The sequence below is a fragment of the Hylobates moloch genome, unplaced genomic scaffold (genome assembly GCF_009828535.3).
Source record: "Hylobates moloch isolate HMO894 unplaced genomic scaffold, HMol_V3 SCAFFOLD_6, whole genome shotgun sequence".
Lineage (NCBI taxonomy): Eukaryota > Metazoa > Chordata > Mammalia > Primates > Hylobatidae > Hylobates > Hylobates moloch.
In genome coordinates, this window is record NW_026652281.1 from 126,693,610 (window position 1) to 126,717,715 (window position 24,106).

Consider the following 24,106-nt stretch of genomic DNA (forward strand, 5'->3'; position numbering starts at 1 on the left):
ACAAGTTAGTGACAGAGACAGAAGATAAACAGACAAACAACAGAATTGTAGGTAATAATTTGTAATCTGAAGGAAATAAATAGTCATGGTAACTTCTGGGTGTGAGGGAAGGCCTCTGGAGGAGGGAACATGTGAGCTGAGATCTGAGTGTCAGGAAGGAGCTAGCCTTGAGAATATCTGAAGGGAGAGTAGAGAGCATAGTTGTGCAAAGGCCCTGAGGCAAGGATGAGTCTAGAATGTTTAAAGGACAGACAGAAGGTTGATGTGGCTCCAGGGAAATTAGTGAGGGGAGACTGTTAGGGGATAAAATAGAAGAGGCATGCAAGGACCAGATCATGCACAGCTTTATAGGTCATGGCAAGGAGTTTGGAGTTTATTCTAACTGTGATGGGGAGCCATTGGACAGTTTTGAGTGGGGAAGTGACACGGTTTGATTTATGTTTTTCTTTTCTTTTTTTTTTTTTTTTTGAGACAGAGTCTCGCTCTGTTGCCCAGGCTGGAGTGCAGCTGCAACCTCTGCCTCCCGGGTTCAAGCGATTCTCCTGCCTCAGCCTCCTGAGTAGCTGAGACTACAGGCGTGCACCACCATACCTGGCTACTTTTTGTATTTTTAGTAGAGACAGGGTTTCACCATATTGGTCAGGCTGGTCTTGAACTTATGACTTCTTGATCCGCCTACCTTGGCCTCCCAAAGTGCTGGGATTACAGGCGTGAGCCACCGTGCCCAGCTGATTTATGTTTTTCAAAGATCTCTTTGGCTGTTGTGGACAATGAGGATTATGAGGGGGTGGTGAGAGTGGAAGCAGTGAGATCAGTTGGGGGCTTTACTGTGGCCCAGATGAGAAATGAGGATAGTCTCCTTTGGTTTAATATTTTTTTTTTTGAGATGGGATCTCACTCTGTTGCCCAGGCTAGAGTGTAATGGAGCAGTCACGGCTCGCTGCAGCCTCCACCTTCCAGCCTCAAGGATCCTCCTGCCTCAGCCTCCTGAGGAGGATAATCTTCTTATTCTGAAATGGTTAGGATGACCACAGCAGAAAGAAAGGAGGAGTGGGTCCAAACCTCATACCTGTCTCCTTCTGTCTCATCCCATCTGCTGCCAGGATTTCCATGGTGAGGGGTTTCCTAGTGGAGTCAGGAGATATAGGTGAATGGGTGGGTGCCAGATTCACTACAGTGGCAGAAAGGAGGAGGAGATGAAGGTACCCAGTGCTGTGGCCACCCAAGTCTCCCTGGCATTTACACCACCAATCTTCTAACTTTTCCTGGACATGAATGATGAAGATGGGGATTAAAAACAACAAATAATGCAAAAAAGTTTTATTTTTTTTTGAGATGGAGTCTCGCTCTGTCACCCAGGCTGGAGTGCAATGGCATGATCTCGGCTCACTGCAACATCTGCCTCCCAGGTTCAAGCAATTCTCCTGCCTCAGCCCCCTGAGTAGCTGGAATTACAGGCGCCCGCCACCACACCCAGCTAATTTTTGTATTTTTAGTAGAGATAGGGTTTCACCATGTTGGCCAGGCTGATCTCGAGCTCCTGACCTCAGGTGATCCGCCCACCTTGGCCTCCCAAAGTGCTGGGATTACAGGTGTGAGCCACCATGCCTGGCCTAAATACACAAACAAATCTTAAAAACCTACTTTCTGAGTGTTTACAAAATGCTAAACACTGTTCTTATGTACATATATTAATTCACTTCATCTCAAAATAACCCTGAAATGTAGATACCATTATCTCATTTTACAGTTGAGGAATCTTTGGCACAGAGAGAGGCAATAACCTGCTTAGTCACGCAGCTAGGGGCAGAGCCAGGATTTGAATGCAGCTAGTTGGCCCTGAGAGTCAGAGCTCTGAACTGCTACACTGAATTGCTTCTGCATGGTAGAAGGTGAGACTTAAAGCCTGTGTACTGTGTGTTTATCATTCCTTTGAAAATACAGTTCTTTACTAAAATAGCAATGTGAGTTACTATTCCCTACAAATGATAAAGGAATGCAAAATTAAAGAACAAGATTTTAAAAAGTACCTGTAGGCCAGCCATGGTGACTCATCCCTATAATCCCAGCACTTTGGGAAACTAAGGTGGGGGAATCACCTGAGGTCAAGAGTTCGAGACCACCCTGGCCAACATGGTGAAACCCCGTCTCTACTAAAAATACAAACATTAGCCAGGTGTGGTGGCACACACTTGTAATCCCAGCTATGCAGGAGGCTGAGGCACGAGAATCGCTTGAACCTGGGAGGTGGAGGTTGCAAGGAGCTGAGATCATGCCAGTGCACTCCAGCCTGGGTGACAGAGTGAGACTCTGTCTCAAAAATAAAAAAATTTAAAAAGTACCTATAGATGTTCTCACAGGTACTTTCTCTTTTATCATTTGATCATTATTTCGGTTAATAATTAACACTTATTTGAATGGAAATTGATATAGCCTCAGGCTGAAAACATTCTAAGGGTCTAAAGACTTTGAGCTCGGGCTCTTCTATAGCTACATGTTTGAGGTTTGGCGAGGTTCCTTGTAAAGGTCTTCATTTCTCAGTCTGCCTTCGTGCTGGAGCCACAGAGCCAAAATGTTACTTTGTCTCCTGATCACACCTGGTGATACGTCCATGGGCTGCCCTCACTACTTCACTGTAGGGTTTCCAGTTAAAATATGGGATGATCAGTTAAATTTGTATTTCAGATAAACAACGAATAATTTTTTAGTATAAGTATGTCCCAAATGTTGCACGGGACTTGCTTACACTAAAAAATTATTCATTGTTTATCTAAAATTTAAATTTAACAGAGCGTCCTGTATTCCTCTCTCCCCTGCAAATTTGCAGTCCTGTTCCCTGGCCTTTACAGAGTCTGCAGAGTCTCCTCATCTCTTGTCTCTTGTGGTTGCCAAAAAGAGGCCCAAATAACCCACATGGCTTTTCTTCTCCTCAGTGCAACTATGTGCCAGGTCAGGCTGCTCTGGCTCCTGCCTGCTGTCTCTCTATTCCCCTTCTAGCCCCTAGGCCTTGCTATGCAAGGAAAGCCCTTTTCCCAGTAGGGCAGCAACAGCATTTTTTTTTTTTTTTTTTTTTTGACAGAGTCTCTCACTGTCGCCCAGGCTGGAGTACGGTGGCGCGACCTTGGCTCAGTGCAACCTCTGCCTCCTGGGTTCAAGCGATTCTCATGTCTCAGCCTGCCGGGTAGCTGGGATTGCAGGTGCACGCCACCACGCCCGGCTAATTTTTGTATTTTTAGTAGAGACTAGGTTTCACCGTGTTGGCCAGGCTGGTTGCAAACTCTTGGCCTAGTAACAGCATTTTGAAAGATTTTTGGGAGGCTGGGCATGGTGGCTTATGCCTGTAATCCCAGCACTTTAGGAGGCTGAGGCAGATAGATCACCTGAGGTCAGGAGTTCGAGACCAGCCAGGCCAACATAGTGAAACCCCATCTCTACTAAAAATACAAAAATCAGTCAGGCGTGTTGGTGGGTGCCTGTAATCCCAGCTACTTGGGAGGCTGTGGCAGGATAATTGCTTGAACCCAGGAGAGGGAGGTTGCAGTGAGCCAAGATTGTGCCACTGCACTCCAGCCTGGGCAACGGAGCAAGACTGCATTTCAAAAAAAAAAAAAAGAAAAAAGAAAAAAGAAATATAACGTTAGCTACAAATATTTAAATTTTTTCAAGTAGCTACATTAAGAAAATTAAAGAAGCAACTGAAATTAATTTTAATGATATCTTTTATTTAACTCAATAGATCCAAAATAATATTTCAACATGTAATCAGTATAAACATTCATCATTTATTACTTTTGTTTTGTATGAAGTCTTTGAAATCCAGTATCTTTTACACTGACAGCACATCGCATTTGGGGTTCATCATATTTCAAGTGCCCAATAGCCACGTGTAGCTGGTGACTACTGTATTTGAGCACTGTAGGTCTAGTGGTTACAGCAGGAGCTTTGGAATCTGACTAACAAGGCCCTGCCACCCACAAGCTCTTTCCTTTCTGAGTCCCAGTTCCTGCCACCTTAAAATGAACATGAAAATAGTATCCATCTCTGTGCCAACAATGATGCCAAGTACTTAACCTGAAGGAGCTCTTCGAATTCTCATAATATCATTACTTATTGCTTATTAATAATAACCTCCATTTTACCAAAGACATCTCTGAGGCTCAGAGAGGTTAAGTAACTTTCCCCAGTTCACTCAGCTTGACCAGGCAGAGTTCGTATTTGAACCCAGCTCTTCTAGAGCCCTAGGTCTTGATCATGCTGCCTCCCTTTCTCTCCTTTCCAACTAATCCCAGCTAGAGATAAAGTGTCCCCTTTGATGCTAGGAATACATTGTTTGCTAATCTGTGACTGGAGAAGGACAAGCAGGAAGGAAACAAGCCTTTCCTTTGGTGTAATTGGCATTCTTGCCTCTTTGGACCACTCTGTTCTCTGAGAGTTCACTTTCCTCCATCCTTTAGTTACTGAAACACCCTTGCCCCTGGCCACACTGGTATGACACAGTTTCCTTGGCATGTCTGTCTCATTCCTGAGGACACGCCCATGTTGAAGAGAGTGTGGGAACTGGCCTAGGTTTCACGGCCACACCCAGGCTATCTCTTAGCAGGGCCGTCTCTGCAGTTGGCTGATCTCTCTCTCACACAGCTTCTTCCTGGCTGCAGTTTCGAGTGGTCATGTTCTGTCTGGCTCTAGGGGCGTCTCCTGGGACTTCTTGCTAGGCATCAGCTGAACTGACACTGGGAAAGGGTAGGCCCTGGGACGGTGATCTCCCCATGGGGATCTTTGCTGAGAACTGGACCATGCACCTCTGGCCACCAACTGATGTGTCCCAACACAGACCTTGTCTAGGTCACAGGTCTAGCCCATGGCTTTGGCAGGCAGTAGGGTCAGCTGGGCTTCCTGTGGTCCCTGGTTCCCCACCTGCCTTCTTGTGATTAATATATTTTTCTTCACCCTCACCACTTCCTCTCAAGTCCGTCCACCCACTATAGGTAACTAATCTCATTAGTTTCTGATTTGAAAATACGGAATGCTTCGCAAATTTGCACGTCATTTTTGCAGAGGCGCCATGCTAATCTCTATATTGTTCCAACTTTAGTGTATATGATGCTGAAATTGAGCACCAGCGTGATCCTTTTAAGCAGAAATCAGATCATGTCACCGTTGCTCAAAGCCCTCCTGTTGCTTCCTGCAACCATCAGAATAAAACCTGAATCCCTTACTGCACTCCACTTACTTTAAGACCCTACATGATCTGGCTTCTGTTTCCTGCTTATTTCCTCTACTTTATTTTTATTTTTTAATTAATTGATTTTTTGAGACAGTCTTGCTCTGTTGCCCAGGCTGGAGTGCAGTGGTACAATCTCAGCTCACTTCAACCTCTTCCTCCAGGGTTCAAGCAGTTCTGCGTCAGCCTCCTGAGTAGCTGGGATTACAGGCACCTGCCACCACGCCTGGCTAATTTTTGAATTTTTTTAGTAGAGACGGGGTTTCACTATGTTGGCCAGGCTGGTCTCAAACTCCTGGCCTCGAGTGATCCACCCGCCTTGGCCTCCCAGAATGCTGGGATTTCAGGTGTGAGCCACAGCACCCAACCTATTTTATTTTTTGACACCATCCACCTGGAGATTTATTTCCTCTACTTTATGCCCTTGCTCACCTACTCCAGCCACACTTGCCTTTTTGCTGTTGCCCTTGTGGCCAGCACTCTCCTGCCTCAGGGCCTCTGCAGGTGTCCTTCCCTAATACTTGGTGCTGCTCTTCCCTTGCTTGTTCCCAGGGCTAGTTACCTCTGCCTCTCTGGTAGACATTCACATCTTGCGAGAGGCCTTCCCCAAGTACATCCCCCACCATTTTCTAACTCTTTATTTGGCTTCGTTTTAATTCGTGGCACTGATCATATGTGTATTGTCTCACGCGTCCATGTGAAGAGACCACCAAACAGGATTTGTGTGAGCAACAGGGCTGTTTATTTCACCTGGGTGCAGGCGGGCTGAGTCCGAAAAAGGAGTCAGCAAAGGGTGGTGGGATTATCGTTGGTTCTTATAGGTTTTGGGATAGGCGGTGGAGTTAAGAGCAATGTTTTGGGGGCAGGGGGTGGATCTCACAAAGTACATTCTAAAAGGTGGGGAGAATTATAAAGAAACTTCTTTTTTTTTTTTTTTTTGAGACGGAGTCTTGCTCTGTCACCCAGGCTGGAGTGAGTGCAGTGGCACGATCTCAGCTCACTGCAAGCTCCGCCTCCTGGGTTCATGCCATTCTCCTGCCTCAGCCTCCTGAGTAGCTGGGACTACAGGTGCACACCACCATGCCCAGTTAATTTTTTTGTATTTTTAGTAGAGACGGGGTTTCACTGTGTTAGCCAGGATGGTCTCGATCTCCTGACCTTGTGATCTGCCCATCTGGGCCTCCCAAAGTGCTGGGATTACAGGCGTGAGCCACCTCGCCCAGCCTAAAGAAACTTCTTAAGGGTGGGGGAGGTTATAAAGAACATTGATCAGTTAGGGTGGGGCAGAAACAAATCACAATGGTGGAATGTCATCACTTAAGCTATTTTCACTTCTGTGGGTCTTCAGTTGCTTCAGGCCATCTGGATGTATACGTGCAGGTCACTGGGGATATGATGGCTTAGCTTGTGCTCAGAGGCCTGACATATATAATAAATATATTACATATGTAATATGACATATGAGGATGGCGATTAAAAATAACACATACGCAAACAAATTTTTTTTTTTTTTGAGATGGAGTCTTGCTCTGTTGTGCAGGCTGGAGTGCAGTGGCGCGATCTGGCTCACTGCAACCTCTGCCTCCTAGGTTCAAGCAATTCTCCCTCAGCCTCCCAAGAGTAGCTGGGACTACAGGGGCACACCATCACACCCGGCTAATTTTTGTATTTTTAGTAGAGACAGGGTTTTACCATGTTAGCCAGGCTGGTCTGGAACTCCTGACCTCGTGATCCACCCGTCTTGGCCTGCAAAGTGCTGGGATTATAAGCGTGACCCACCGCGCCCGGCCATAAGTACTGTTTCTATTTGCATTCCATAAATGAGAAAATAGAGGGCCAGAGGAGTGAAACACTTGCCTCAGTGAAACACTTCCCTTCCCCAACTGGGGAAGGGTTGTTGGAGATCTGGCCCTAGTTCCCTTGAATCCAAGCCCACACTGTAACCAGTTGTGTTATGCTGCAGCATGTCTTTGTAAATTGGGGATTTATCGTTGTGCTTGCCACACATTTTGTCTTTAATTGTAAAGATAAAATGAGCGGCCAGGAGTGGTGGCTCACAGCTGTAATCCCAGCACTCTGGGAGGCTGAGGCGGGTGGATAACCTGAGGTCAGGATTCAAGACCAGCCGGGCCAACATGGTGAAACCCCATCTCCACTAAACATACAAAAATTAGCCGGGCATGGTAGCATGAGCCTGTAATCCCAGCTACTCAGGAGGCTGAGGCCGGAGAATGGCGTGAACCCGGGAGGCGGAGGTTGCAGTGAGTAGAGATTGCACCACTGCACTCCAGCCTGGGCGACAAGAGCAAGACTGTCTCAAAAGAAAAACAAAACAGAACAAAACAAAAACAAAAAAACAAGCTAATGGTTATGAGTGTATTTTGTGTACTATAAAGCACTGTCCAAATGTGAGCATTATTAATATTCCTGGTATGACTATAGCTACCATTTAGTAAGTGCTCACAGTGTCCCAGCCTAAGATGTATATCATTCTGTCACTCAATCCTCAGAACAACCCTGTGAAAAGATGAAAAAAAAACCAGAAAGTCAGGAAGATGAGGTCATTTGCCCATGGTGACATGCTGGTAAACCCAGCAATCTCACTGGAGAGCTGGAGGGGTTTACTTACTGCCTCCCTGTTCCAAGCTAGGGGACACACAGACATGCCCTTGACGACCCCTTGTTGCATCTTCACCCTCAGGTAACATATTTCTGGAATTCCAAGAGGAGTTGGAGCAAGTCTATAAGGTCTACTGTGCCAGCTACGACCAGGCCTTGCTACTGGTAGACGCGTACCGGAAGGAGCCGGAGCTGCAGCGGCACATCCAGGGCACCATTGAGGCGGTGGTGTGAGTAGAACAGCCAGTGAGCACTCGCTCCTACCCCACTGACCCGGGTCAGGGGCAGCTACGGTCTCAGCCCTTTTTCATGCCATTCATGCTGCTTCAGGAGTGTTGCTCTGTCAGTGCCTGTGTTAGTCAGGATAGGGCAGGCTGTGCCACAGAGACAAACAGCTCCCACATCTCAGTGGTTTCAAACAACAAAGGTTTATGTCTTCCTTATGCTCCATTGAAGGCTGACTTGGGGTTCTGCTCTTTGTCATCCTCACTTCAGGACCCAAACTCACAGCAGCCACTGTCTGGGATATTGCCAGTAACTGTGGCTTAAGAAAAAAGAGCTCTGGAGAGTCTAACGCTGGCAATTGAATGCTGTGGTCCAGAAATAATATTAATCACTTCTCGTAATTCATTGGCCAGGACTAATCATAGCTTCATTCAACAGCCAGGAGGCAGGGCATGCCATCCTACCACATGTCCAGGGTTGGAGAAGTGGAAACATTTGGGAACAGTGCTTATGAGAAGCACAGGAAAGGGCAGTGAGATGATGGGACCCATGTGTTCCCATAGTGATGAGAAGCAGGTGTGTATCACCTGAGGCTCCCTCTCTACCGGTGGCTGAAGTCCTGCCACATGGAAAAGGGAGAGTATCACCAGTCCATGGTAGACTCATAGCTTAGAATTAGCACCAATGGGTAGAAGCCCCAGGTAGAAAAATGTAGAGAATATGTATTCAAATTTAAATTTTTGAACGGGTAACATGATTACATGATTCAAAAACTTTAAAACATCAAAATTTTTACAGTAAAAAATATCTGACTGGCTGTATTTTTTATAGTAAAAAATATCTACAGTGCTGGGACAACAGGCGTGAGCCACTATGCCAGGCCTAAAGTCTCCTTTTCAAGAACGCGTGTCCTAGCCCCTCTCTGCTCCCCAAAAAACTGTATTCATTTTCCCTTTTTATTCATCCTTCATGGGTCTTACAAACAGGCTTCTGCAAGAGTCACTAAATATATTTCTATAGTTTACAGATATAAAGGGAAGCAAGGTGCCAGAGATGAGATAAAAGGGAGAAGTGGAGGCCGCGCAAACTAGAGACAACAGACCCTGTGTAGCGTGCAGCTGCAGCACAGCCTTAGCTAATTGTTGCTATCGAGTGGCTTTTGCTAGATAACAAACCACCCCCAAAATGTAGTGGCTTAAAACAAACATTTTTTTAGCTCATACTTCTGCATATTAGCAATTTAGGTGTACTCAGTAAACGAGATTGTCCTGGAATCATTAGCACCCTCAAATATCTGCAGTCACCTGCAGGTCAGCTTTGCTGATCCTGGCTGGGTTTTTTCATGTATCTGGGACACATAAGCTGCCTCACCTGTGGTCCTATGTTCTCTCCTCTTCCCGCCTGCTAGCTTATTCACATCGTGGTCTCAAGGTTCTAAGGGCTGTGGGGAGGGCTTGGCATCTAGAGGTCTTAGCTGGGAACTGGCACATTGTCATTCAAATGAAGTCCTAAGGCCAGCCCATACTCAAGGGGTGGGGAAATAAACTCCATTTCTTGGTAGCAGGAGCTTCATAGTGACAAAGGCTTGTAGAGATTTGGGGAGGAATAATAGCAGTGATTTTTTTTGCAAACCATCTGCCTCAGCTTTCATGTAGAAATGAGGGTCTATTGTGGCCAGAGCCTCTGATTTTTTAAGAGACGCCAGAAACTTAGATGTAACATCTCTCAAGAGTTCAATGCTGGCATCTAGCTCAGACATTTAATAAACACTGTGTGTGGGAGCCCTAGTTGGCTCAGAGGCTGCTGTTTATTACATCCTCTGTACTTTGGTCTTTCCTAGCCAGGCCAGCTGGGCTTTGCTCACGGGCTCTGTAGCCGGGCTACATGGTGGTGGATGTGGCTTGGCCCCTGGCCATGAGAGAGCCATTTTATGTCCAAGGATCTAGTTTCCTTATGCGTAAGGTGGGAGGGATAACAGCCCCGCATGGGGCATTGATTCATTGCACACGAGTGACACTCAATGAATCCCACGTATTATAGTTATCTCGGCTAGGCAGAGATTCTGTTTTCTCTGAGACCACACTATAGTTCTCAATTTTATCAGTGCCATGCTCCCTTGTTATAACAAATATTACATAAATTTACTATCCTAAGACATATCCTGAAATATATGTATAAATAAATATATCTCTCCTACCTATATATGTAACTGAAAAAAATCAATATAATGGCTTCACTATAAAGGAGAAATAAAAGGAAAATCATTTCCAATAAAATGCTATATAGTTCAGTGTGCATATGCTTGGACACCACTACTAAAAGATATAAGGAAGCCATCAGATGCTTGCAGCTACTTAAAATAAATAAGTTTGGATTTGAAGAAAGAGATATCTGAAGCTGTTCTGTACAAAAAGTACAGAAAAATGAAAGGGCACAGAATGTGTGTACCCTAGAATAGCAACTGACAGTGACAATAAACCTGACTTTTTTTTTTTTTTTGAGATGGAGTCTCGCTCTGTTGCCCAGGCTGGAGTGCAGTGGTGTGATCTCAGCTCACTGCAAGCTCCACCTCCCAGGTTCATGCCATTCTCCTGCCTCAGCCTCCCAAGTAGCTGCGACTACAGGCGCCGGCCACCACGCCCGGCTAATTTTTTGTATTTTTAGTAGAGACGGGGTTTCACCATGTTAGCCAGGTTGGTCTCGATATCCTGACCTCGTGATCCGCCCACCTCGGCCTCCCAAAGTGCTGGGATTACAGGTGTGAGCCACCGCGCCTGACCTAAACCTGACTTTCTTGTTTATGATGAGAAAGAAGGAAATAACACCGTTGAAATTGGGATTTATAAAAGGTAGTGTCATAGTAATTCCCAGTATTATGATATATGACTGGATAGAGTCCAAGTGTGACAAACATATTTAGGTTCTTAGAAGTGTAGCACATTTCGAGGCCTTTGTTCAGTTTCTGAATGTTCAGGGGGGCATATGAGACATGGAACAATTAGCTGCAGTTCAGGACTGTCCTTACAAGACATCCAGTGTACCTGGTCCCTGCCCGTTAAATGCCTGAGGCATTACTTTCCAGAGCCTGGCCAATAAGAATCACCACACCAGCCATAATTAGTTCTTTCTCAGTCTGCTAGGATAGATGGCACCAGGTTATTAGATTCCTTGGGATTCCAAAATGCACACTGACCCCACCCTTTATTTGGGTGGGATGTTCATTCTTTTTTTGCCAATTGTCTTTTAAGGCAACTCTTCCCATCTGAGAGCCAAGGGAATAAAAAAACTCGACTTTGCAGTGGGCAGGAAGCTCTGCCCTACGTAGTACTGTCCTAATGGTAGAGCTGTCAGGGTGGAAAAGGCGGCCTTGCAGAGGTGGGCCCTTCCAGCACAAAGCACTCAAATTCCAGAATGATGGCTGAGGCAGCAGAGTTTGCAGAAGGCAAATAACCTTCTTTGTTTTCCTTTATCAACTAGGTGTGTTTGTTTTAAATATAAAAGCAACATATGCTTGAACAAAAGGAAAGTTCTAACAACACACAAGTATATAAAGTAAAAAGTAAAAGTCCATTCCACTAGTAGTGTTTTCCATCCAAATTTTCTACTGTATATTTATAGATAGAGAGACAGATAGATGGACAGACAGATGATTAGATTGATAGACAGAATTTTTTTTTTTTTTTTTTTTGAGACGGAGTTTTGCTCTGTCACTCAGGCTGGAGTGCAGTGGTGCGAACTCAGCTCACTGCAACCTCTGCCTCCTGGGTTCAAGCGATTCTCCTTCCTCAGCCTCCCGAGTAGCTGGGACTACAGGAGTACGCCACCATGCCCGGCTAATTTTTATATTTTTAGTAGAGACAGGGTTTCACCATGTTGGCCAGGATAGTCTTGATTTCTTGACCTCGTGATCTGCCAGTCTTGACCTCCCAAAGTGCTGGGATTACAGGTGTGAGCCACAGCGCCCATCTGATAGATAGAATTTTTATGAGGCTTCTTCTATACATGCTGTTCTAGAACTTACATTTATGCTTAACCATAGTAACAGCATGGATATTTCTACAGTGTTCTTTCTTTTTTTTTTTTTTGAGACAGGGTCTCACTCTGTCACCCAGGCTGGAGTACAGTGGTATGAACTCAGCTCAATGCAGCCTTGACCTCCCAGGCTCAGGTGATCCTCCTACCTCAGCCTCCTGAGTAGTTCAGACTACAGGTGTGTGCCACCACACCTGACTCATGTTTTGTATTTTTGTAGAGACAGGGTTTCGCTATGTTGCCCAGGCTGGTCTCCAACTCCTGGACTCAAGCAATCTGCCCACCTTGGCTTCCCAAAGTGCTAGGATTACAGGCATGAGCCACTGCGCCCAGCACAGTGTTTTTTTTAATGGCTGCAGAGTTTCTTTCCTGGACTGGTCTTAGACTATGGTTTATTTGGCCATTCCTCTATTGAAGCACATTTGGGTTGTTTCCAATTATTTACTAACTCAAATAGAGTCACTGAACAACTTGTACCTTTATCTTTGCTCACTTGGGTTTGGATTTCTGCGGGTATGTTTCTAGGATGAGATTGATGGAAGAAAGGGTTTGTACCCTTTACAAATTGCCAAACTCCTCTGCCTCTGCAAGATCTTGCCAGTTGATACTCCCACCAAGAGAATGTACGAAGGCCTGTTTTTCCACACTCACCCAGCTCTGTGTATCATCTTTCAATTTCTGTTGCCTATCCGAAAATCTGCATAAAAAAGTATTGTCCAAATTACCTTAGAAAGTCTGTAAATGTGAGCGGATGCCCTCATTCTTTGGTAATTCCTTCATGATTGTGAGGAAAGTACACAATCATCTCTTCCAGGACCACTTGCTCTCTAATTTGTGAGGCGATAGCTGTCCCCGGGAGACAGTTGGCTCTTTCCCATGGAAAGGAAGCCCAGAGGATGGAGTTTTGCAAATACCTGGCAGTGGTTTCCACCTCCCCTGCCCACAGTCAGCCAAGCCCCAGGACACCCTTGGTGAGAGCAGATGGCCAGCGTAGGCGTCTCCTGATGGGTAATCCCGCCCCCTGCAGCTTCTGAGGGGCTCCCACCTGCTCTGCCTATTCTTAGCTTCATGGCTGATCTTTCCTGGACATTTGTTCTGGAGATTTTCCTAAGGAAGGAGAGCCAGAGGCACGAGTATCATCAGGGAGGGTCCAGAGAAAGGTCCTGAGCAGCATTGGTTGAGTCTTCAAGAAGAAGGCACACTTAGATGGCTGAGATTTGAAACCTTTGTGGCTTTCTCCAAGCTGGGCCTAGGGTCTACTGGTCATAATCAAGAAAAGACTGTGGAGCCCCTTCCCAGATGCCATTGACTTGGGGACTCTTGATGAAATTCCAGACATCCTTAAGAAGAAGACTATAACTAGTCATCCGTGCATCAGTGGTGTATCTGGAAGGGACCTTGGCACCATTAGTTCCAGAGTTTTTTTGTTTTCACTTTTTTTTTAAAGATGAGGTCTTGCTTTGTTGCCCAGGCTGGAGTACAGTGGCATGATCATAGCTCAGTGTATCCTCGTACTTCTGGGCTTAAGCAATCCTCCTGCCTTAGCCTCCTGAGTAGCCACCACCATGCCTGGTTAATTTTTTTTTCTTTTTGAAGCAGAGGTCATGCTATGTTGCCCAGGCTGGTCTTGAACTCCTGGCCTCAAGTAATAATTTTTTAACTTTTTTTCATAAAAAGTTTCAAAACTATAGAAAAATACTATAATGTGATAGATACATACCCTCCACCTAAAATTAACAAGTGTTAACATTTTGCTGTTTGCTTTATCTATTTTTATGCTAATTTGAAGGAAATTGTAGATATTATGACTTTTTACCCCTAAATACTTTAAATAAATCTCTAAAAATTAAGTTCCTGTGATTTTAAGAACATTTTTTTGGCCGGGTGTGGTGGCTCACACCTGTAATTCCAGCACTTTGGGAGGCAGAGGCAGGCAAATCACGAGGTCAAGAGATTGAGACCATCCTGGCCAACATGGTGAAACTCCATCTCTACTAAAAATACAAAAAAATTAGCTGGGCGTGGTGGTGTGCACCTGTAATCCCAGCTACTTGGGAGGCTGAGGCAGGAGAACCACTTGAACCCGGGAGGCAGAGGTTGCAGTGAGCCGAGATCACACCACTGCACTCCAGCCTAGTGACAGAGTGAGACTCCGTCTCAAAAAACAAAACAAAAAAACAAGAACATTACTTTAAGGCAGCAGACGATTCTATTAAATAAGATATCATGTGGATACACAACACAGAGTTGAGCTGCGCTCGGGACATACCTGAGCAGAGATGTCAAGGATCCAGTTGTACGTGTCAGTCTGGAGCTCTGGAGCAGAAGTTGGAGGTGGAGGTCTGGGCTTGGGATGTGTTTAAAGCCATAGGACCAAATGAGGTCACTAAGAGAAAGTGGAGAGAGAGGGGGAGAGGACACCCAGGGCACTCCGGCATTGGAGGGAGACCGGCAGAGGAGGCTGAGAGAGCTGCCTGCAGAGTATGAGGAGAAGCAGGACAGAGGGTGTCTCTGGGGCCAAAAGAAGAAAGTGTTTCAAGAGCAAGGGTGTAGTCAGTCATGTCTGCTGTGGAGAGGCCGAGCAAGCTGAGGGCAGAAAGCTTGAACATTGGATTTGGGACAGATGGGAAACCAAGGCCCAGAACTGTCACTGCCTGCCTAACATCTAGAACTCACAAGTTACAGATGAGGAACTGGAGGACCACAGAGAGAGGGTGACTTGCCTGAGATCACACAGTGAGCTAAATGGTAGAGTGAGGACTAGAGCCCAGGCCCCCTGGTCCTCCAAAGGGTGGGCTTTACCTGCCTAATACCAGCCTTCTCCCTCAGGCCGCAAGCTGGATCTTCAGGCCTCAGTTTCTTGCTGGTAATTCCTCTGCAGAGGATCACCAGGTACCCATTGCTGCTGCAGAAAATCCTGGAGAACACAGTCCCTGATGCCAGTGCCTACCCTGTCCTTCAGAGGGCTCTCTCTGCCCTCCAGGACGTGAACACCAATATCAATGAGTACAAGATGCGCAAGGAAGTGGGTAAGGACTTGGGCATTTAAGGGGACACATTAGTGGGAATGCTTCCAGTTACAGAAAATTTATCTAAGATCGGCTTCACCAGTAAAGAGAATGTAGTGGCTTATGTAACTATAAATCCAGAGGTAAAGCAAGCTTTAGGTAGGGTTCGATCAGGGTGCTGGCTCCATTTCCCTGTAACTCCTTTGTCTCTGCTCTTTACTCTGTATCAGCTTCATCTTCAGGCTGGCTTGCCTCATATTAGTAAGCTGTGGCTGTTCCAAGACTCACAGCTGCACACCACACTTACCAGGATAAGGCAGGGTATTTTCCCCTTAGCCACAAAAATTAAATCAAAGCTTCTCTTTGATAGGACCCACCTGGGTCTTGTGCTTACCCTGAATTAATCACTATAGTTAGGGCATCATGAACTGATTGGCTTAGGCCTGGGTTATGTGCCCTTCTTTGAATCAATCACTGTTGCCAGGGGGTTGGAATTATATAAATTGGCTTGTATCAGTCAGCAACCCACCCCTTGAGCTAACGTGAGATCAATCTCATCCAAACCACATGACTGCCACACTGTGGAGGAGAAGCCAATACTGGGGAGGTAAAGAGCTGTGCATATATCTGGGGAGAGGGGGAACCCCTGCCTCTCAGGTTGTTAAAAGAGAAAGGTTTGGAAAACGAAGCAGTGTCCCAAGTTAAGAGAAACTCAATTACATGACCGAGACAATATAAAAATGGCAATTCAGCTAATGTTTACTAAGGGCTAGCTGTGCCATGCTTTTTCCTTCATTGTCATATTTGGTCTTTGCACTAACCCTCTGAGGTTGGCCCTGTTAGCCCCATTTCACAGTCGGGTAAAATGAGAGCATACATCACTTGCTTCCTACCACAGAACTGGTAAGGAATAGAGCCAGGTTTCAAACTCAGGCCTGGAGTCTTCACTGCCATGCTGTACTATATTTAGCAGCTTTGGATCTCCTCCCCACCTGCTTCTCCATCCTACGACAGATCAGCAGGAAGCACTGAGTCAGGACCGGGAAGCGTGGTTCCCAGCTGGCCTGGCTCAAAGTGGCTGAGGGACCCCAGGCAAATCTCTTCTCCCTGGGTTCTTCTTTAGGATAAGTTCATTCAGACCCTGTGTCTTAGGTGACTCTCCCAGCAATCCTGCAGGGTGGCTGGTCCCATTTTACGGATGAGGAAACTGAGGCCCCAAGGAGTGGTGACTTCCCAAAGTCAAGCAGGCAGGAAGCTCTTCAGCCAGGGCTCACACCTCGGACAGAGGACCCTGTGCTTTTCCTGTGTGACTCACCAACCTGATGAATGTGACCCTGATGGAACAGAGGGCCCAAGCAGGTGCCCAGCCAGGCATGTCCGTGACACTTGCTTTCCTGAGTCAGCTTGATCACTGTGCTTCCCCTCTTCTCTGTCGTTGCAGCCTCCAAGTACACCAAGGTAGAGCAGCTGACCCTCCGGGAGCGGCTGGCCCGCATCAACACGCACACCCTCTCCAAGAAGACCACCCGGCTGAGCCAGCTGCTGAAGCAGGAGGCGGGGCTGATCCCCAGGGTGAGCGTGGGCCTGGGAGGAAGAGTCACATCCAGCCACCCCCAAGGCCAGGCCTTGCACAGTGGGTAGACAGGGGGCTTAGGCTCCTTTCAGAACTGAGGCAGTGGAGGCTGAGAGATTGAGGTGCTGGGAAGAGGCAGAGGTGGCACCCCACTTGATTCTGAAGAGCCAGTGGAGGGGTTTCTCCAGTGTCTCGGGCCACTCTCTTTGAGGCCTATTTACACAGATAGGAGAGCTGGTCTCTGGGTTTGGGCAAAGGACCAGCCCTAAATAGCTACTTCTAGCAGCTCAGGTTGGTGGAGTGCTTGCTCTCAACCAAGCATGCTCACACAATGAAATAAGTGTTCCCACTATCCCCATGAGAAAACAGAAACTCAGAGAGGGTAAAACACTTGTCCAGAGTCACACGGCTAGGAAGCCAATGAACTGGGGCTCATGCTTGTGTATCCGATTCCATGCTCTGAATGCAAAACCACTAAGCTATACCACCCACTCAGCTTTGGGGTTGCGAGAACCAGCTCTGGTGGGCGAGTCTGTGGAAAGGTTGTCCCAGTGAGGACTTGGGACACTGGAGCCGGTGTACACTGCCCCCATGTGGATATTCTCAACCCCCACACACATTACTTTCAGACAGAAGACAAGGAATTTGATGATTTAGAAGAGAGGTTCCAGTGGGTGTCTCTGTGTGTGACTGAGCTGAAGAACAACGTGGCTGCTTACCTGGACAATCTGCAGGTGAGGACCCTGCAGGGTTCATAAAGGGCAAGTCTGGGCTGGGTTCCCCTGGCAGGAGGCTTGCAGGGCCCAGCCTACAAGCTGGGAAAGGCACCAGCCTCAGAAACCAACCAGATGAGGTCATGCTCTCTCTGGCTGCCGCCAGAAGAATGCTGGCCAGCACTCCTCAGCCCCAGGTCATTATACTGGGGGCAGCTCTTGAGCCCATTGGAGTTCCTACCACATAGGGCCAAAATTCACTGGAACCAGAGCCCCGCAGAGCAACCCTGCCAGACCAGCATCTAGAGCAGGGGAGACAAACTCAGGTGCCTAATGGGGCCAGGCAGGTAATGCTACTGAGTGAAGTGTGCAGGTAATAGGCAATCCAATGCAATAGGAACCTAGGGTCTAACAGGCTGTTTATGAGGCTTTTCAGTGAACTTAAATATAAAATAATATTTGGAATTTGAAGGGCTGAATGAATGAATACATGAATCAAATCTAAAGGAGCAGCTATTCCTCAGCTCTGAGGGGTTGTTGCTGGGTGGGAATATGGGCCCAGTTCTTCTGACTTTAAGAAAAACATACCTGGAAATACAGGTATTTTTCAGATTTTTGATGACATCTCCTGAAGCGTCAATGTGAGCAACTAATTAAATGAAGATTTAAATGCTATGGGGCATTTTTTAAATGCATTGATGTAAATAGGAAAAGTTAGAGAAAAGTATTAATAGAACATGTGGAATATGGACATGGGAAAAAAGAAACGCACTGCTGGGTGCAGTGGCTTATGCCTGTAATCCCAGCATTTTGGAAGGTCGAGGCGGGCAGATCACTTGAGGTCAGGAGTTCGAGACCAGCCTGGCCAACATGGTGAAACCTTGTGTCTACTAAAAATACGAAAAAAATTAGCCGGGCAAGGTGTCACACACTTGTAGTCCCAGCTACTTAGGAGGCTGAGGCAGGAGAATTGCTCGAACCTGGAAGGCAGAGATTGCAGTGAGCCAAGATCATGCCACTGCACACCAGCCTGGGTGATAGAGTGAGACTCTGTCTCAAAAAAAAAAAAAGAAAGAAAAAGCCCCACAAAGGTGGCGTGTAAATGTATGAAGTTCAAGAAGCACTGGAATGAGGAGAAAGATTCAGTCTAAGGCAGAACTTTCTAATCACTTAAGCTGTGTGAGGATAGAATCAGCTGTGTGTGTCCCTCTCATTGGGGGTGTGTAGAGAGCCTGGCAAACCTCTTCAAGGTATGGTGAAAGGGGATTCCAGCATAAGATGGCCATGACAGGCTACGATTGGATGTTTCTCCTTGGTACTGGGTCCAGGCTTTCCTCTACTTCAGGCCGCACGAATACAATCTGGACATCCCCGAGGGGCCTGCAGTGCAGTATTGCAATTTGGCAAGAGACCTTCACCTTGAGGCCTTCCTGAAGTTTGTGAGTGGAACTTCCCTTTCTCCTTTCTTTGTTAGGCAGGTGGTAGAGCTTACAAGAATACTATTTAGAAGTCAGGCACTTTGGCCAGGTGCAGTGGCTCACGCCTGTAATCCCAGCACTTTGGGAGGCCGAGGCAGGCAGATTGCCTGAGCTCAGGAGTTTGAGACCAGCCTGGGCAATACGATGAAACCCCGTCCTACTAAAAATACAGAAAATTAGCCGGGCATGGCAGCATGTGCCTGTGGTCCCAGCTACTCAGGAGGCTGAGGCAGGAGAATTGCTTGAACCTGGGAGGCGGAGGTTGCAGTGAGCCGAGATCATGCCACCGCACTCCAGCCCGGAGACAGAGCGAGACTCCTTCTCAGAAAAAAAAAAAAAAAAAAAGGAGTCAGGCACTTTACACAATTGCCACATCTATAATCTTCCTGAGTGGTCAGCAGCATAGAGATTATTATTAGTGCACTTTACTGATAAAAATAGCCCCCACTAACATTTATTGAGCCTCACTGTCTGCCAGGCTCTATACTAAGCTCTTTATATTCCTTATATCATTTAATCCTCAACATGTGGTTTTGGAGGTGGCTACTATGAATAGCTCCATTCTGCAGATGAGAGCTTGAGGCTCAGAGGGGGTGACCTCCTGGGTCATTTATACAGATGGTCAGTGGTAAGCTGGGATCTGAGCCCCAAAGACTCTTGACCACCACTCTATACAAAATCTTTTCTAAGGCTGGGCAAGGTAGCTTATGCCTATAATCCCAGCACTTTGGGAGGCCAAGGCAGGAGGATTGCTTAAGCCCAGTTGTTAGAGACCAGCGTGGGCAACATAGACCCTGTTTCTACAAAAAATAATAATAATAAAATTAGCTGGGTGTGGTGGCATGTGCTAAGGTGGGAGGATCGCTTGAGCCTGACAGGCTGCAGTGAGCTGCGATTGCGTTGCTGCACTGCAGCCTGGGAGACAGAGTGAGATCCTGTCTCAAAAAAAAAAAAAAAAAACTTTTTCAAGGTCTTTGCATAATAATGATTCAAAGTGCTATATAAGATTGAATGCCTACTCTGTGCTAAGCACTCTGTTAAGCTCATTACATGCATCGTCCCCATTTTTCAGATGGGCAGATTGAGGCCCGGAGAAGTTAGATAACATGCTAAAGGTCCCAGCTAGTCAGTGGCAGTTAGACTGGAACCCAGGCCTGCATGCTTCCAAAGCCCCTTCTCACAGCCCCTGCCCTTTGCCACCTCCTTTCCTGACTCCCACTCTCATGTCTCCCCACAGAAGCAACGGCTAGAAGGCCTGGTGTGGCAGCCACTGTGCAGCCTGGCCAAAGCCCTGCTTGGCCCTCAGAACCTGATCAAGAAGCGTCTGGACAAGCTACTGGACTTTGAGCGGGTGGAAGAGAAGCTGCTGGAGGTGGGCAGTGTGACCTACCAGGAGGAGGCCGCCCGGCACACATACCAGGCACTCAACTCCCTGCTAGTGGCTGAGCTCCCGCAGTTTAACCAGCTGGTCATGCAGTGGCTGGGCCAGATCCTGCGCACGTTCGTGACCCTCCAGAGGGACCTTGCAAAGCAAGTGCTGCAGAGGGCAGAAGGCAGCATGGCCCAGGTAAGGCCTCTGGGACCTGGACACCTGTGGGGAGTAGCCAGGCAAGGCCCTGCAGCCCCATCAGCCAGCTGTGTGTAGGGGCTAGGATGGAGGGAGGATGGGCCTGAAAATCGGTCATCAGGCCCTTAGGAGGAGGCAGTGGGAACCTTCCAGATCTCTCTCATGCCCAGTCTCCCTCTGTTAGTGAAGTCAGACCATGAAAGCAAGGATGGGACTGAGATTCCAGACCATTCCCAAGTCCTGCAACTCAGAAGCAGAAGAAGCTTTGCTCATACAATAGCAGACCTTGGGATTGATCTCTGGAGTGTACTGAAGTTAATGACAGAGACAGAAGGTCGTTTCTACACAGTAAGGAGTAATGTCTCAAGCCGGTGTTGCTACTTCTAGCAGCCATCTTCTCATGAGTATTTAGGATGTACCTGTTTGGAGCACTCTCCATGCATGATCTCATTCAATCCTCACAACAACCCTACAGGGGAGGTATAATTATCCTCATTTTAAAAATAAAGAAGCCAAGGCACGGAGAGGTTAAGTAGCTTGTCTAGGGCCACAGGGCTAATAGCAAGCATTGAACTCTGACAGTTCAGCTCCAGGGCCTGGGCTCTGAACCACAACACTCAAGAGCCTGTAAAAGGAGCTACTGGCTGAAGGCATAAATAGATTCCACAGAGGTTTGGATAAACCTCCAAATGCAAACTTTGATTTAAGAATTTGGAAGACTGGAGTTGATACAGGAAAGAACACCCAACTGCTTCCAGATCTTGCTCTCAGATGTCAACATCAGAGCTGAATTGCTGTTGGGTCCAACCTTGGGAGCAATTTCAATACTCCTCATACAACATGCTGTTTCCTGTGTGTCACGGTCTCCAGCTCAGCTTCTCCCCATCCAATTCTTTGCATGAAAATTCTAAGATTTGCCTTCCCCGCCCCATCGCCTTTCCAGCCCACAGCGCTCCCCTCCAGCACACAGCTGCTGAATGTGGCCATTCTGCACAGACGCCTGCCTCAGCTTAGAATGCCCCTCTCCATTGTCCCTCAGCACTTTCAGTGTCTGGCATAGAGTAGGAGCTCCCCAAACAGGTGGCAGATGAATGAGTCTCTCCATGAAGCTGTCAGAGCTCCCCATCTCCCGAGGGGGAGAAGTCATCTCCCTATCCTCTGTACTCCAGCAGCCCTGTGGATGGAACTGTGCTCAGTACTTTCCAGAGCCTGCCTTCTGCTGCAGGGATCCATGAATGTGTTTCTCCTCAAGCAGGGGGACTGGGACTACAAGCTTTTCCTCTTTTGGCCCTCACAGAGTTCTGTCACAGACACTCTGCAAATTGAGTTAGGCCTGAACCATCAGTAAAAGAAGTGTTTCTCTTCCTTGAGGGCAGAAGAGTAAATCTGATGAGGTGATCTTTTCCCTCTCCTATAGCCTAGAGGTTTTCTCTCTTGAGCTGCCCCAACCCCTCGCATTAAAGCTGGGATGTGCAGAGCCTGGGGAGTGTTTGGGGATGCCAGTAGAGAGGTGGTCACGTTTATAAAAGCAGAAAGTAAGGGCGCTTCCTGATTGGTCCGTCAGAGTCTGCTGGTGACAGCTGCCAGCCTGCCTTATCTGTGTCCTGTGGTCCATGCACATGGCCTGTCCCTGTGGAGCCCAGGAAACGCTGCAGGTAGAAACCTCAATCTCCCTGCATCCTGGTGGGAGGAAGACTCTAGGTCAGCACTGAGAGCAGTGAGTTTGGTGACAAGCTGTGAATCTGGTGACAAGCTGTGGGGTCTCACTCACTCCTAGGTTGTCTGATGAAAATGCAAGAGATCCTGCACAGGGTCAAGGTCTCAGGACAGAGTATCACTCAGAACTCCTCGGGTTGAAAGTAATATAAACCAAGCCAGGGATCTCCTTGTCCCCTCTTGCCCAGCTCTGTTGACAGCATCTGTCCCCACTTAGCTGCCCCACCACCACGTCCCAGAGCCTGCCTTCAGGAAGCTGGTGGAGGATGCACTGGGCCAGACGAGTAACCAGCTTCGCTCCTTTCAAGAGACCTTTGAGAAAGTGCTGCCACCTCCCACCACACAAGTAAGCATCCTTCCTCCACCCCAAAGACTGTCCAGTTCTTCACTGGCCAGTAGGGTGAGGCTCCATCCATCCCCTCTTTCCTTTCCTTTTTTGTCCCCCAATGTTTTCTGTTATCCATGGAAATATGTTCTCTTCTCTCTCCTCTCTCTTTGAGCTGGGGGTGGGGGACACACCCAGATACATACATACTCTTTACATCCAAGAAGTAGGAGAACAGCACAGAACTTCTGAGTCAAGAAAAAGAAAACCCAGACCTTTTAAGTGAAATTAGACATAATGATGGGCAACTGGCATTGACATCCAAAAACCTAGAACTTCTTCAAATTGTCATCAAAAGGTATCCTTGGCCAGGCATGGTAGCTCACGCCTGTAATCCCAGCACTTTGGGAGGCCGAGGTGGGTCGATCACTTGAGGTCAAGAGTTCGAGACCAGTCTGGCCAACATGGCAAAACCCTGTCTCTACTAAAAATATAAAAATTAGCTGAGCATGGTGGTGTGCACCTGTAATCCCAGCTACTTGGGAGGCTGAGGCAGAAGAATTGCTTGAGCCTGGGAGGCAGAAGTTGCAGTGAGCCAAGCAAAGGTATCCTTTTCCTTCCCTGCCTTCTAATGCCAGCTTCAACATGAGCATTCAATATAAATAAAAATTTTGATTATGTCATTTAAATTTCCTATTGCTGTGGTATTTTTTATTGCAAAGAACAGTATTTCAGCTGCATGATGGTTTACAAAGCTTTGGCTGACCAAATGCTTTCGGTTTTTTTTTTGTTTTTTTTTTTTTTGAGATGGAGTTTCACACTGTCGCCCAGGGTGGAGTGCAGTGGTGCAATCTTGGCTTATTGCAACCTCCACCTCTCAGGTTCAAGTGATTCTCTTGCCTCAGCCTCCCAAGTAGCTGGGATTACAGGCACCCACCACTACGCCTGGCTAATTTTGTATTTTTGGTAGAGAGGGGGTTTCACCATGTCGGCCAGGCTCGTCTCGAACTCCTGCCCTCTGACCTCCAGCGATCCGCCTGCCTCAGCCTCCCAAAGTGCTGGGATTACAGGCGTGAGCCACCACGCCTGGTCCCAAATGCTTTTTAAAAATGTATTTTCCTTTAAAATATAAGGAGAGGTTATCTGTTCTAGTCACTTGAAAAGTGTACCCAGGCAGTCTGTGTTTTAAAAGTAACTGAAGCAGCTGTAGGGAGAAGGGTCTCCTCAGACTGTGGCAAGACCTGGATCTGAGAAATTGAAACTGTCCCCTCACATGCAACATGTGAACTGAAGAGTCAAGAGAGAGCCCTGAGTTCCCCAGAGGGAGAATGGGGCCCCACAGACACAGAGAAACAAGAACAGGAGCCCAGCAGAGCAGGACAGAAAAAGGTGGCCCACACCTGGCCCAAGTGCCGCGAACATAGGAGACCTTCACAGCCTGCTGTCTGCCACAAGGCTGCGGGCTGACTCCTCATTGGCCCCATCTGTCCCCGCTCTTACTCTGCATGGAGAGTTTTGCCCAGCAGAGGCCTCACTGACTAGGGGTGTGCCGTGGGCCCTGAGACTTGGGGAGAGAGCAAGGGTGCAGAGGATAAACAGCAGAGCAGCCACTTGAATGTGTCACCCCTT

The 24,106-nt window shown here is 47.3% G+C and overlaps 1 protein-coding gene and 1 non-coding gene across 4 annotated transcripts in view; one reads left to right on the top strand and one right to left on the bottom strand.

Annotated features, from left to right (window-relative positions):
- The window catches only part of ARHGEF37 (Rho guanine nucleotide exchange factor 37), a 53,987-nt gene that overhangs the window by 20,711 nt on the left and 9,170 nt on the right, over positions 1 to 24,106 (top strand). For all 3 annotated transcript variants that reach the window (XM_032158328.2, XM_032158327.2, XM_032158330.2), the window contains 7 exons: positions 7,923 to 8,070; positions 14,927 to 15,126; positions 16,547 to 16,677; positions 17,308 to 17,412; positions 18,720 to 18,830; positions 20,107 to 20,436; positions 22,370 to 22,498. In XM_032158328.2, the coding sequence (XP_032014219.1) occupies positions 7,923 to 8,070; positions 14,927 to 15,126; positions 16,547 to 16,677; positions 17,308 to 17,412; positions 18,720 to 18,830; positions 20,107 to 20,436; positions 22,370 to 22,498 (1,154 nt within the window). The remainder of the gene's footprint in view (positions 1 to 7,922; positions 8,071 to 14,926; positions 15,127 to 16,546; positions 16,678 to 17,307; positions 17,413 to 18,719; positions 18,831 to 20,106; positions 20,437 to 22,369; positions 22,499 to 24,106) is intronic.
- On the bottom strand, positions 5,013 to 5,117 carry LOC116472037 (U6 spliceosomal RNA). The gene has a single exon (XR_004248955.1). It is a non-coding gene; the product is annotated as a U6 spliceosomal RNA (small nuclear RNA).